This window comes from Lipotes vexillifer, unplaced genomic scaffold (assembly GCF_000442215.2).
Source record: "Lipotes vexillifer unplaced genomic scaffold, Lipotes_vexillifer_v1.1 scaffold1117, whole genome shotgun sequence".
NCBI classification, from domain to species: Eukaryota; Metazoa; Chordata; class Mammalia; order Artiodactyla; family Lipotidae; genus Lipotes; species Lipotes vexillifer.
The window spans coordinates 617,485-631,354 of record NW_006778824.1 but is presented as its reverse complement, the minus strand read 5'-3'; the positions used below and the strand labels follow the sequence as shown (position 1 = coordinate 631,354).

General features: G+C 51.9%; 1 protein-coding gene across 1 annotated transcript in view; it reads right to left on the bottom strand.

The window, feature by feature from the left end:
* The window catches only part of CFAP46 (cilia and flagella associated protein 46), a 94,217-nt gene that overhangs the window by 17,452 nt on the left and 62,895 nt on the right, over positions 1–13,870 (bottom strand). Inside the window, exons 37-44 of the mRNA XM_007452012.1 lie at positions 13,720–13,826; positions 12,436–12,612; positions 11,409–11,544; positions 7,622–7,810; positions 6,707–6,895; positions 5,394–5,528; positions 5,133–5,312; positions 4,531–4,701 (exon numbers count right to left, since the gene is read on the bottom strand). Coding sequence (XP_007452074.1) covers positions 4,531–4,701; positions 5,133–5,312; positions 5,394–5,528; positions 6,707–6,895; positions 7,622–7,810; positions 11,409–11,544; positions 12,436–12,612; positions 13,720–13,826 — 1,284 coding nt within the window. The remainder of the gene's footprint in view (positions 1–4,530; positions 4,702–5,132; positions 5,313–5,393; positions 5,529–6,706; positions 6,896–7,621; positions 7,811–11,408; positions 11,545–12,435; positions 12,613–13,719; positions 13,827–13,870) is intronic.

The window sequence follows — 13,870 nt, the reverse complement described above, 5'->3', positions numbered from 1 at the left end:
GCAGGACCCGCGCCTCCCGGCCCGCAGGCCGCGCGGGGCGGGGGCGGCCGGACCCGGGTCCCCCTTTCCGCAGCGGCGGCCACACAGCACCCCGCGGGCCGCCTCCCCAAAGAGGAGCGGTTGCTCAGAGCCCATTCCCCGCTTTCGGATGGAATGAGCTTCAGCTTTGCCCGAGCCGACCGGCGTCGGCACGCAAGCCCGCGGCGGTGCGGACGGGCCTCTGGGACGCTTGCCCCGGCGGCGAGCGGACACACGGAAGCCGTGGGAACGGCGCTCGGGAGGCTGCGGGCTGCTCACAGGGGCCACGGCCTCGCTCCAGGGGAGGGGCCGGCAAGGCTTCCGCAGCTCGGGCGGCCCGCTGTGCGAGGCCCGGGGCCCCTCCGCGCTGGCGCACGTGGCGGCTGACCCTGCTGACCTTTGCTGCCTGCAGAGTGTCCCATCGGTGAGGGCACCACTTCTCATCCCTTTTGTGGCCACTGGGCACCTGGGTGGGCTCCCTTTTTGGGCCACAAATGCTGCTGTGACGTCTGTTCTTTGGGGACCACCGGCCGCAGGGGAGTTGCTGGGGGACGTCGCTTCCAAAGGGGCCACTGGGGGCTTCCCTGGTGGCGCAGTGGTTGAGGGTCCGCCTGCCGATGCAGGGGACACGGGTTCGTGCCCGGTCTGGGAAGATCCCACATGCCGCAGAGTGGCTGGGCCCGTGAGCAATGGCTGCTGAGCCTATGAGTCCGGAGCCTGTGCTCTGCAGCGGGAGAGGCCACAACGGTGAGAGCCCGCGTACCGCAAAACAAAAAACAAAAAACGAAAAACCAAAGGGGCCACTGGGCCCCACCCCCGCCAGGGCCCCGCCTGCTCTCCCGCCCTTGGGGCTTTGCACCTGTTCCCTTTCAGCCCTTCTGGTGGATGTCTAGCAGTACCTGAATGGGGCTTTAATTTTTCCATCTTCCTGATGACCAGTGAACTTGCGCGTCATTTAAAAAGTTTACTTGGCCACTTGGGTACCTTTTGTGAAATTCCAGTCTTGTGATTGTTTTCTGTGGGACAGTCAGTCTTTCTCCTGCCGAGAGGGGACACCTCCCGTCTACACACAGGACACCAGCCCCTGGCCCCCCGCGTGTGTTGTATCTCCTCTGGGGCTTGCCTTTTGACTCCTGGGCTACGGTTTTGATGAACACAAGTTCTTACTGTCAGTGCAGTACAACTGATCATTCACCGTCTGATGGTTATAGCACCCCTGTCTCCTGCGTAGTAAGTCTTACCTACCCCGAAGGCATGAAGAGGTCCCCTTAAAGCTTCTGAAAGCTCTGCTGTGTTACCTTCTCAGGTAGAGCTGCCCTTCGTGCAGGGCTGCGCCGTCCGCTCTTCTGCCCTAAGTGTTGCGCTTTTCATCTGTCAGGTGTGGGTGGTGGGTCTGTTTCTGGGCGTTTTCTTGTCCCGTCGGTCATCTCCATTTGTGTGCCAATGCCACGCTGTCTTACCTTCTATAGTTTAAAGTACGTCTTGGTATCTTGTATAGTAAGCTGGCATTTCCTTACAAACATCTTAATATGGAGCCTTTCCCCACAAATACAGCTGCCTCTGTGCTTACTTAGTTCTCCTTGAGTTTTCCCTAGGAAGGTTTGCAGTTTTCAGGGTAGAAGCCATGTGTATCTTTTGTTAGATTTTCCTTTAGGTATCTGACTGTTTTTGACGTTACTGAAAACAGTATTATTCAGACATTGTCATTGCTTGTTTGTAACTGGCATGTAGAGATACAACTCATGTTCACAGCCTTCAGCGGTGACCTGCCAAATCTGCATGTTAAATGTTATCGAGGGACCGTGATTTTCAAGGCCCACAGTCGTGCTGATTGTGAATAATCAGTTTTACTTCTTCCTTGTCGGTGCTTCTGCCCTTTATTCATTTTTCGAGTCTAATTGTTCCATTGAATAGAAGCAGTGATAGCTTTCTTGTGTCATTCTGACTCAAGGAGAAAATTTTTCAAGATTTTAGTATATAGTATGATGTGGGGGTTTTTTTGCGGTATGCGGGCCTCTCACTGTTGTGGCCTCTCCCGTTGCAGAGCACAGGCTCCGGACGCGCAGGCTCAGCGGCCATGGCTCACGGGCCCAGCCGCTCCGCGGCATGTGGGATCTTCCCGGACCGGGGCACGAACCCACGTCCCCTGCATCGGCAGGCAGACTCTCAACCACTGCGCCCCCAGGGAAGCCCTATAGTATGATGTTTGATATGGAGTTTTAAAGACATTGTCAAATTAAGAAAATTATCTTCTATCTTGATTTTTTGAAATCACAGACTGGTGCTGAATTTTGACAAATGTTTTTTTTGCATCTATCAAGATGATCTTATGATTTTCTTCTTTTCCTTCTGTTAATACGGTGAATTATACTGAATGATTTAAAAGTATTAAACCGCATGGAACACAGCCATTTGATCCTCATGTATTATCCCTTTTATAATCGCTGGATTTTACTTGCTAATACTTTGTGTCCACGTTGATGAGAGAGATTTTCCTTCCATGTAACGTCCTTGCTAGGTTTCTAGTATCAAGGCTCACTGGGCCTCTTTAAAGGCAGTTAGGATGTATTCCTTTTACTCCTTTTATATCCTCTGCAGGTGTTTTGAAGGATTACTTCTGCCTTCAACGTCTGGAAGAATTTATTGGCGAAGCCAGTTGGGGCTGGGATTTTCTTTGTGGGAATGTTTTTAATAAAAGGTTCCATTTCTTGAAGCGATATTATTCAGATTTTCCATTCTGTCCGCTTTGGTAGGTAATATTTTTGGAGGAATTTGTCCATCTCATCCAAATTGTCAAATTTATTAGGGTAAGGTTATAAAAAAACAGTCTCTTATTAGCTTCTGGATGTCTGAAGGATCTCGCGATATCTTTTTATTACCGATACCAAAATTTTTGTTTTCTTTTTCTTTTTTCTTTATTGGGTCTTTCTAAGTGTTTATCAATTTTATTAGCCTTCTCTTTGGAACCAACACTTGTCATGACTGATTTCCTCTGCCGTAAGTGTGTTTTAATTTCATGGCTTCTGCTGTTCTCGTTCTTATTTGTTTTCTATTTTTCTTAGGTGTTTTTACTCTAGCTTCTTGAAATCACAGCTTAAATCACTGTTTGTAAGACTCTCTTTTATATTCAAGGCTGTATTTTTCCTCCACGCCCTGTTCTAGACAAGTCTCCTAGGTTTTGATGTACAGTATTTTTATTCTCTAAGTCAATTTAAAATATTTTCTAAATTCCATCGTGATTTCCTCTTTGACAAACTGATGATGATAGACATACTGGTTAATTTCAAGGCAGTTGTGTGTTTTACAGGTATCTCTTAGTTACTGATTTCTGTTTTAATTTCCTTGTGGTTAGAAAACAAACTGAATGACTTCAGTGCTTTGGAACTTGTTGAGGCCTCTTGTGGCCCAGGGCTGGTCACGCTGGCGCAGCGTTCCAGGCCGGGTCTGTCCAGACCTCCTGCACTCACAGACGCCCCACACGCTTCTGCAGGCCACTGCCTCTTCATCTGCTCACTGTGCCAGCAGCCAAGAGGGCGGCTGCAGCCTCCCCGCAGAGCCGGGGGTCTGTCTGCAGCTGCTCTGTCTCTGGCAGTTCTCTTTTGCGCCTTTGAAGCTGCATCACTGATGCTCACGGATTCAGGACGGTGGTCTGCGCTGACTGGCTCCTGGGCCGTTTCCCTCCGCTAAGGCATCTTAGCAGAACGCTCACTGCTTCTCACCTGTTAGTGTTTTCACGGTTCATGTGCGCTTCCCACCTCCTCCAGGCTGGCCTGGCCCAGAGCAGCCTGCACCCCGTCTTGCCTCCGCCCCACAGGAGGGAGGATTCCCGTCCCTGGGTCACGGTACTGGCTCTCGGCCCAGTGACTTCTTTGGTTGTCACACCTGGGGAGGTGCTGGAGGCCAGGCTGCCGCTAAACACCCACGGCGCACAGGACGGCCCCACCACAGAGGGTCATCCTGTCCTCAGAGGTCAAAAGGAGGAAAGCAGCCTGGGTCAAGGGATATGAGGTCGGCCCATGCAAGTAACCGTGCAAGCCCCATGAAAGAGGAGGGTGGGCTTGACCAGAGCATCCGGGCCTGTTTTCTCTGTTGAGTTGCATCAAGTTTAATTTCTTTAAATCTCCAATTCATATTTGCTAGTCCAAATAAAAGCAGAGGTGCTATTAGCTACCATGCTCTGCAAATTTCTTTCAAAATTAATCTCTAAGACTTGACTGGGTATAAAACTTTTCTTCAAACGCAGCGAGGGCTGAAAGCAGAGCCCCGGGGTACTGTCCCCTCCGCGGCCTGCTGCAGCCCCTGGGCATTTGTACTTGCGAGCTCGCTGACTCTCGCTGTCACCGAGGAGGTGGGCTGCTATCCCCCCACCGGGCCCATGAGGAAGCTGCAGCTCAGAGAGGTTGAGTGACCCTCCCAGAACCACACAGCAAGCCAGGAATTGGACTCGGTCCGAGTGTGTCTGCAGAGCCGCGGGGCCAGGGGCAGGGTCAAGGGTGTCCCTGGCTTGGTCACCTTGGATATGGCGGCCAGTCTCTGCTCCACGCTGGCAAACAGGTTGGTGGACGTCCTCTCCTGGCACCTCAGCCTGTGCTGCAGCTGCAGCAGCGCGGCCAGCTGTGAGCTGCTCGTGTTGGCCGTGGCCGTGAGCAGGACGTCTCGCATGTCCTCCGAGGCTGAGCAGCTCTGAAACAGAACACGGAGGCTGCCGAGGGGCCCGGGCGCTGTCCAGCGCGGGTGGGTGCCCGGGTGCTGCTCCTGGCGGCCGGCACAGCCACGGGGCGAGGCCAGGCCGGACCTTCACCGCTGTGCCCCCAGGCCTGCAGCGCAGGACGCAGGGAGGGGGGCTTGGCGCTCTTGCCCTACGTCGCGGGAACACGGGCTTGGAGGGCTTCCCCTGCTCATGCACCCGTGAGCCTCCGGGCAACCTCGGGGGGCCGGCCCCCTTCTCCTGGTGCCCACGGTGCTTCCTCCAATGAGCGCCACCCTTAAGGCAGAGCCCAGTTGCAGCCTGCCTGGTAGGGCCACCAACGGAGGGAGCACCGGGGTCTCGGGGACCCTCCTTCTCCCCAGTGGCTAAGAGGGACCTTGCGTAAGGCGCCCAGAGCAGAGCGCACCTGAGACAGCGCCAGGAACTGGCAGGTGGCCGCGGGGTCCAGGGTGCCGACACACTCCACCATCTCCAGGCTGGCGGCGGCGGCGATGTCCAGGAGGTTGCTGCCCAGGGCTACCTGCAGGCACTGCAGCAGCACCTCGGACGCCTGGGCCAGGTACTGCTGGGCCAGCGCCATCCTCCTCTGGGGGGAGAGGCTCAGGCTCAGGCCGGCTCCGCAGGCAGGGTGCGCCCGGGGCGGGGCTGGGGGCTGGGGCAGGGGTACCTTCAGATCCCAGCCTTTCCTGCTGTGCCCCTCGGGGGTGGCCCTGAAGGCCAGCAGGCCGCCGTAGGGCCCCTTGCAGTCCTTGTCCTCCTGGATGATCTCCAGACACTTGAGGCTGTTCAGCTCAGCGCCCCCCTATGGAACACACACCTCCAGTCGGCCCGTACGTCAGCACGGACGGCAGTGCCCGCCATGGCCAGGCGTCTCTGTAGGACCCCTGGGTGAGGGCGCTGTGGGCGCTGGGCCGGGATCTTGCTGATTTAGGTGACCAGGAGGACCCTGGCCCAAGAGCCTGGCTTTTGGCAGGTGCAGCCAGGGTGGGGCCTCGGCATGCTCAGGTCAATGGCCTTCTGTGCTCACTCCCCTTCAGTCCTTCAGAATCACCTCCCCCGGCATCAGGCCGGCCAGGACCCGGGGAGCCAGCTGCCTGTCTGCCCCGGGGGCCCGGGGGGGAAAGGCACAAACAAGGCCCTCCTGTCTGCAAGACAAGCCCCCCTGACGGGGTCCTCAGGATGCCAAGGGAAACTGCCTAGGGGGCAGCAGGCCCAGGAGGACTCGGGTTGAAGGGGAGCCCTGGGTTTGAGGGGACATGACACGAAGCGAGGCCTGGGGGGCACGTTTCCCCAGCGGCCCCTGCAAGTTGGGGTGTGGTGAGGGCCGCTTCATAGACGGGACGCCCGCTCAGAAAGGAGCTGTGTATCTGGTCCACGTCTGCCTGACTCAGAGCCACCTGCTCTGGTGCTCAGTAAATACTGGTTGGACAAGGGGCCAAACGCCATCAGTTCACTCAAATATGAGTCATGTCCTGCAGCCTGGAGACCCAGGACAGACAGTCACAGGCTGACCCCGGGGCCTGCACACCCAGCTGGGTCAGGGAAGTGGAGGCACCAGCCCCAAATCACACAGGGGTGCGGCGCCTGGCTGCTCGGGGCTGGGGGGTCTCCTAAAAGAGCAGGGTCTATGGGGATGAGCCTGGCTGCACCGCCAAGCAGGTGCCTTCCAACTGGAGGAGGTGGCATCTGCAGAGGTGGTTAGGACGGTGACCTGGAGCTTCCACGGCCAGCGGTGGCAGTGGCTGTCACCAGAGCTCCTTCCCCGAAGTCCGCCTCTGTCCTTCCCTGCGGGCCCCGGGCAGAGCTGCCGCCGCCCTTTCCTTCCTTCCATAGCCCACATCGCCCTTCTTGACGGGGATGATTCGAGACCTGTTTGCTATCTCAGTACTTACTGAGGTCAGGGGAGCTCTAAATACCTTATTTCTGTTTTTTAAGCGCGGGTGGCGGGTTTGTGAACCAGCCAGAAGCAGAAGCGCGTACCGAGAGGCTCTCCTTCCAGTAGAAGGCGGGGCGCAGGGGGTCTGCGCGCACGGCCAGCAGGTGCAGGGCCTTCCCGGCCAGGCCCAGGAGCTGGGCACGGAGCTCCACGCAGCTGGTGCACAGTGGCCGCAGGCTCCCCAGCTGGGCCAGCACGGTGTGCGCCAGGGTCCGCTTCAGGGTGACCCACTTCTTCAGGGACACAGACCGCCTCAGTGACTCCGCCCCCGCCTGGAAACGCGATAGGCCCACCACTGCTGCCCCTCCCCAGCGGGACCCACTCTCTAACAGCCCATGCATGTGGCGAGGGTCTCCAAGGCTCAGGTGTTGGGCGGGTCTGAAGTCTGCTGGTGGAACCTTAATTTGGGGCTGACTGACAAGGGCATGAGTTTGTATGCAGCTCCATTTCAGGACTAAGTTGATCCATTTAGAGTTACATCAAATTAATTTGATTCAAACTTCATGAAATCTAAGACAACGTCTAAAATGCCAGGACATGTTTCCCTAAAACAAATATTTTGCAAATGTAACTTATTTTCTTAACAGACTGCAGTTGACCTTTACGGACTCCTTACTGTGACGACATAACCGTCAGAGCAAACTCGCGCCTTGGGAAGGGAAGCCGTCTGTGCACAGGGGGTCTCCCCCCAAGTACGACCCCGCTTTCATTAGCCAGTTAGACGGGGCCTTTCTGAGGCCTACCGAGCTGCTGGGGGCTGCTGGCACCTGCCGGGAGCTGCCAGGGCAGGGAACCTACTCTGGTCAGAGACCTCAGGGGGAGACCTGTGAAATCTGGCCTCCTGGACTCCCATTAGCTGGTCTGCACTTCAGGCACACGGAGGTGGAGGCCCCACCGCAGCATGACAGCTCCCGTTGGTGGGGGCCCCGGGGGACCGGTGAGTGTCCGTTGACGGTTACCGGGCTGGCAGAAGTGTAGTCACTGGGGCTCTGCAGGTAGTCGGCCAGCAGCTTGTCCACGGAGCCCTGCTCCAGCTGCCGCTCCAGGGTCTCCTCCCACGCGAGCTGGAGCGTGTCCAGACACACCTCCACGAGGCTGAGCTTGAGGTGCGCCAGCCTCCTCACCAGAGGGGTGCTGACGTGCTGCAACTGAGACGCACGCGCGGGCAGTCAGGGCACGGGCGCTCCCTCCAAGGCTCAGCCTCCACCCAGTCAGCCCCGACAGGCGCGCGCGTTCCGACGTACGGATACCCACGAAAGTGACAGCTGCACCCTCGCCCCCACCCCCCCTGCCCCCTCCTCCTCAACCTCCTCCGTCTTAGGCAAACATGTGGCTACTTTCTGGGTCTACAAGTTAGCTTTTGCACTTTCTCGGATTTTACATAAATGGAATCGTATAGCATATGTACTCTCTGCCTGGCATGCTTCACTCAGCGTGGTTACGTTAGGGTCCATCCACGTTGCCTGTATGTTAATCCCTTCGTACAGCTGAGCAGTGTTCTGTCGTGTCGATGCGCCAGTGTGTTTACCCACTCGCAGTCTGGGGCTGTTACAAATACCACTGCTGTGAGCATTCATGCACACGTGTGTGTGTGAACACATGCTTTTACGTCTCTTGCATAAACAGCTAGGAGCGGGACGGCTGGGGCATACGGCAGGCCTGTGCTTAACTCTTCAGGAAGCTGCCAAACCATCTCCCAAAGTGGCTGCACACCTTGTGTCCCCACGGGCAGCGTAGGAGAGTCCCAGTTCCTCAGGTTGTTGCTAATATTCAGTGTGGTCGGTCCTTCAAGTTGTAACCATGTTAGCAGGTGTGCGGTGGTTTTTCACTGTGGTTATAATCGGCGTTTCCCTGACTCACTAATAACGTTGGCCATCTTTTCACCTGATTATCTACCATCCACATATTTTCTTTGGAGAAATATCTGTTCAAATGTTTGGTCTGTTTTTATTGGGTTGTTTATGTCTTACTAAGTTTTGAAAGTCCTTTCTATACTCTGGAGACAAGACCTTTGTCAGATAAATGATTTGCAAACATTTTCTCCCAGTCATCGACTTGTCTTTTCATTCTCTTAATAGTGTCTTTTGAAGAGCATAGTCCAATTTATAAATTTATTGTTTGATGGATCATGCTTTTGGTGTCACACAAAAGAAATCTTTGCTAAACCTAAGGCCGCAAAGGTATTTTCCTGTTTTCTTCTAGAAGTTTGATAGTTTTAGCTCTTACATTTAGGCCTACGATCCATTTTGAGTTAATTTTTACATGTGGTGTGAGGTAAGAATTGAAGTTTTTGGATGCGGACATCCAGTTGCTCCAGCACCACTGCTCTAACGATGGGACTTTGTCCACTGAACTCTCTGCACCTTTGCTGAAAGTCAGTTTTCTGTGCGTGTATCTATTTCTGGATTCTCTATTACGTTCCACTGATGTCTGTGTATTTTTAACCCTAAAACCACACTGCCTCAGTCCCTGTAGCTTTTATAGTAAGTCAACATCAGGTAGTGTCAGTCCTCCGACTTTGCTCTTCTTTTTCAAAGTTGTGTTGGCTATGTTAGGTCTTTTGAAATTCCATATAAATTTAAAAATCACTTTGTCAGTTTCTAAAAAACAAAGAAAACAAAAACCCTGCAGTATCTTGATCAGGATTGCAGATAATTTAGGGGGGAACTGACATCTTAATAACGTCAAGTTTTCTGAGCCATGCACTTGATATATCTTTCCATTTATCTAGGTATTGTTTTTCTCAGCAATGTTTTGTAGTTCTCGGGGTACGAGTTTTCACTTTTTTGTCAAATTTCATATTTATGCTGTCATAAATGGTGTTGTTGAAAATTTTTTAATATCCAATTGATCATTCCTAGTATATGGAAATATACAATTAATATTTGTATATTGTTCTTGTGTCCTGCAACCTTACTAAGCTCATTCCTTAGTACTAACAGCTTTATTATTTTGTAGATTACGCAGGATTTTCTAGACGCGGCCATGTTAGCTGTGAACAAAGACAGATTTACTTCTTCCTTTCCAGTCTGGATGCTTTTAATTTCTTTTCCTTGCTTTGTTGAATTGGCTAGAACTCTAATAAAATTCTGCATCAAAGTGGTGCAGGACGCATTGCTGTCTTATTCCTCACCTAAGGGGAAAGCATTCAGTCTTTCAGCATGTGAGCTCTAGTTCTTTTCATAGATGCCCTTTATCAGATTGAGGAAGATCGCTTCTATTAATAGTTTGCTAAGGGTTTTTTTTTTTTTTTAAATCAGAAATGGATGTTGGATCTTGCCAAATGCTTTTCCTGCATCTATTAAGATGATCATTTATTTTTAAATTTTAAAACTATATGGTGAGGGCTTCCCTGGTGGCGCAGTGGTTGACAGTCTGCCTGCCAATGCAGGGGACACGGGTTCGGGCCCTGGTCTGGGAAGATCCCACATGCTGTGGAGCAACTAGGCCCGTGAGCCGCAACTACTGAGCCTGCGCGTCTGGAGCTTGTGCTCCGCAGCAAGAGAGGCCACGATAGTGAGAGGCCCGCGCATCACGATGAAGAGTGGCCCCCGCTCGCCACAACTAGAGAAAAGCTCTCACGCAGAAACGAAGACCCAACACAGCAAAAATATAAATTAATTAATTAAAAAAAAAAAAGAAAATTCTAAAGTATATGGTGAACCAAATTGATTGATTTTTGAATGTTAAACAAGTCCTGGGATAACCTCAACTTGGTATATAATCCTTTTTATACATTGTTGGACTTAATTTTCTAAATTCTGTTTAAAAATTTTCCATCTATATTCATGAAGAATCATGGGCTGTAGGTTGTTGTTTTTTTTTTTAAATATCTTTACCTTGTTTTGGTATCAGCCTCATAGAAGAGTTGGGATGTATTCCCTCCTTTTCAATTTTCTCAAAGAGTTTGTGCAGAATTGGTATTAATTTTCCTTAAATGTTTGGTGGGATTCACCAGTAAAGCCATATGAGTCTGACATTTTCTTTGTGGAAAATCTTTGAACTACAAGTTCAATTTATTTAATAGATAGAGGGCTATTCAGCTTTCTGTTTCTTTTTGAGTGAGCTTTGGTAGTTTGTGTCTTCCAACAAATTTTTCCATCCATTTCATCTAAGTTGTCAAATACATTGGCATAGAGTTGTTCATGATATTCCCTTGTTATCTTTTTAATATGTGTAGAGTCTGTGGTGATGCCACAGCCCTCATTTCTGATACTGCTCATTTATGTCCTCTCTCCCTCTCTCTCTCTCTCTCTCTCTCTCTCTCTCTCTTTTTTTTTTTTTTTTTTTTTGGATCAGTCTGGCTACAAGTTTATCATGTTACAGATCTTCTTAAAGAAACAGCTTTGGCTTTATTGATTTTCTTTTTAATTTTTGTGTTTTCTATTTCATTGATTTGTACTGTGATCTTCAATTTCCTTTCTTCTACTTATTTTGAGTTTGATTTGCTCTTTTTCTCCTTTCACATTGCAGAGGGTGGTGAGATCATTGATTTGGGATCTTTTTCTCTTCTCATACAGGTGTTTAGTGCCACAAAGTTTCCCCCAAGTATTGCATTAGAGATATATTAAACATTTTGATATGTGCCCCCTGCAGCACTACAGTTCAAAATAATTTCCCTTTTGATTTCTTCTCTGGCCCATAGTTATTTTGATGTATGCTACTTACTTTCCAAACATTTGGGCATTTCCTCCATAGCTTTCGAGGTTTTTTTAAATTGAGGTAAAAATCACATAACACACTTACACCCTGAAGGGACAGTAAGCCCTGAATGCGGTGAAATAGCTCTTCCTCTTCGGCAGCAGCTCTCTGGACCAGGTCGTATGCTTCCAAGTAACGTGCAGTTTTCTGTTCTGCATCTTTCTCATTTTGGGCAGATAACCTTTATTGGACGGAAGAGTGGAATTTAGAACAAAAATGTCAAAGCATTACGTCGTCAGTACTAACAAAATGTGTAGCATGTAATTTTCTTGTAATTATGATGTATATTTTATTAGTACTTTAAATTTTATAATTAGATGTTTTACCTGGAAAGATATTCTCAATATATCTCAGGAAAAAAAAAAAAAAAAAAAAAAAAGGAGAGATCTGGAGTAATGCAGTAAGCACAGTCTGACACTATGTTTATAAATAATTAAACTGGTGCTTGATGCATCAGGTGAAGCAATGCCACAATATTAGCTGTGCTGGTTTAAACACCTAATTTTCCTGTCTGTGTTTTTTTTTGCCTTTTTTAAAGTTCTGCATATACTGCTTCTATGATAATACTGTGTTAGGTTAGGTTTCACAGGCGTCAGGTTGCTTTTCCCACATAAAGGCTGTTTGTAATACCCTGCCCTTGGTTTGCTTGTTGTGTCTTGGACGCTTGCGTGGCCCCGACCGCGGGGGGGCCCTGGGCGGGGTGCGGGGACAGGGGAGGGTCACGTGGGAGGGTTGTCGGCCCGCTGGAGCGGGGGCAGCGCCCGGGCCTCCCGAGGTGACGCGCGTGTGGCCGCGTGTGCACACGCGTGTCCGCGCCCGTATGGTCGTGGGAAGACGCGCGCGCCTGGGGCCAGGGCTGGGCCGGGACGACGTGGGCGGACGCCCCCCAGAGGCTGCAGACCCCAGTACGTGTCTCTGGGGGAGGGTCGTGGAACCCCGCGGCCAAGCCAAGCCAAGCCGTGGGGAGGCCCTGCTGGCGGCCGGGCGGGGGTGGCCCGGGAGGAAAGCTGGGCGCGTGGGGGAAGCAGGGAAGCGCAGCGGAAGGCCGGGAGGGGGGCGTGGGCCCACCCACCTCTTCATCTTGGCGCGCTCCAGCTTGATGTCCACACACTTCTCCTTGTGGCCAATGTTGGTAAACTTCTCCTCAATTTCCAGCAAGCGATCATCCATTTCCATCAGCAGAAGCGAGTTCTGGAAGGGCTCAGAGTCCTCCAGCTCCTGGGCGGCTTTGACCTGGAGGCTCACACACCTGAGGGGGGGCGCGGGGCGGGGAGGCGCTTCCCTGAGACTCGTGGTCAAGGCCACCGCCCACCTCTAGCTTCCATCTGGGCGCAGGGAGAAACACCTTCCCCAGCATTTCTTGACACCAGAAATCCTACAAGCCACGCACGTTCTTTGGTCACAATGCCATAAAATTAGAAAGTAACAACACCCCACCCCACCCCTCTCTCAAAACACTCAGGGGCAGAAAAGAAAACCCGCTGGAAATGGAGTCCATTCACAGGTCACACCTGCAGGCTGCTGCAGGGGGCGTGAGAGATGCCTCTGCTAGGGGGAGAGACAGAGCACAGGGGCCAAGGAACCCATCCCAGAGGGGGAGACAGAACAGCCATGACAGAACAAGCCCTCTCCCAGCACAGGAAGAACTCAGCAAAGACCAAGAGAGAATACAGAAAACCAAAATCAGGCAAAATCCACAATTCTTTGGTCAGTAAAGCAGCAGCTGCTCTGAGAAGGAGGATTCAGTTGGAATCTGCAAATCCAGCTTAGGAGACGGACCTCGAGGCTTGGCACAGTTACAGGAAAGGCACACATGAGCATCCGTGCTGAAACCGCGAGGAAACCACTTTCTGGGAGAAGATAAATGAGCAGGAGGATGGCTCGAAGATGAGCTGCTGATCTGAAAGCTAACGATCCTACTTGGGGTCTCTCTCCTGCGGCCTCCCGCCTCGCAGGCAGCTTCAGAGCCCCTAGTGCTGTCTCTGTGGACCTGAGATGCAGCCCGGAAAACTGGCGAGCAGAGGAGCAGACAGACCAACAGACTCCAGGAGGACGTCTGACCACCTGGCAACGTGGGGAGAGGAGAGGCCGGGCCTGCCCCAGCCTTAGAGGCTTCCCGGAGACGGAGCCACTTCCGGGGGGAGCTGAGAATCCACGGGACAAACAAGGCCACCCGCCCCATCCCGAGAGAAATGCTTGCTGCCAGGAAAGGATGCGGACGGAGGCTGTGGGCACAGGGCCCTGTCCTGTGAGTCTCTGAACTTCGTAGGCTTGAAATTTGGCTTAAAAATTAACAGATGGAAAAAAGTAAACACTATTTTCATGTTGATTAACATTTTTTCTTACAAAAAATTACCTGGCTTCTAGGTCTGTGGTCATGAATTCCAATATGGGCATTCGGTTCGGTCTCTCCTTCTTAAGAACGTTGAAGGTATCTATGAGATTCTGGAACAGCTGGCAGACCTGAGGCAGGCCCAGCAAGGTCACGGTGGCCCCCGCTGTCCCGC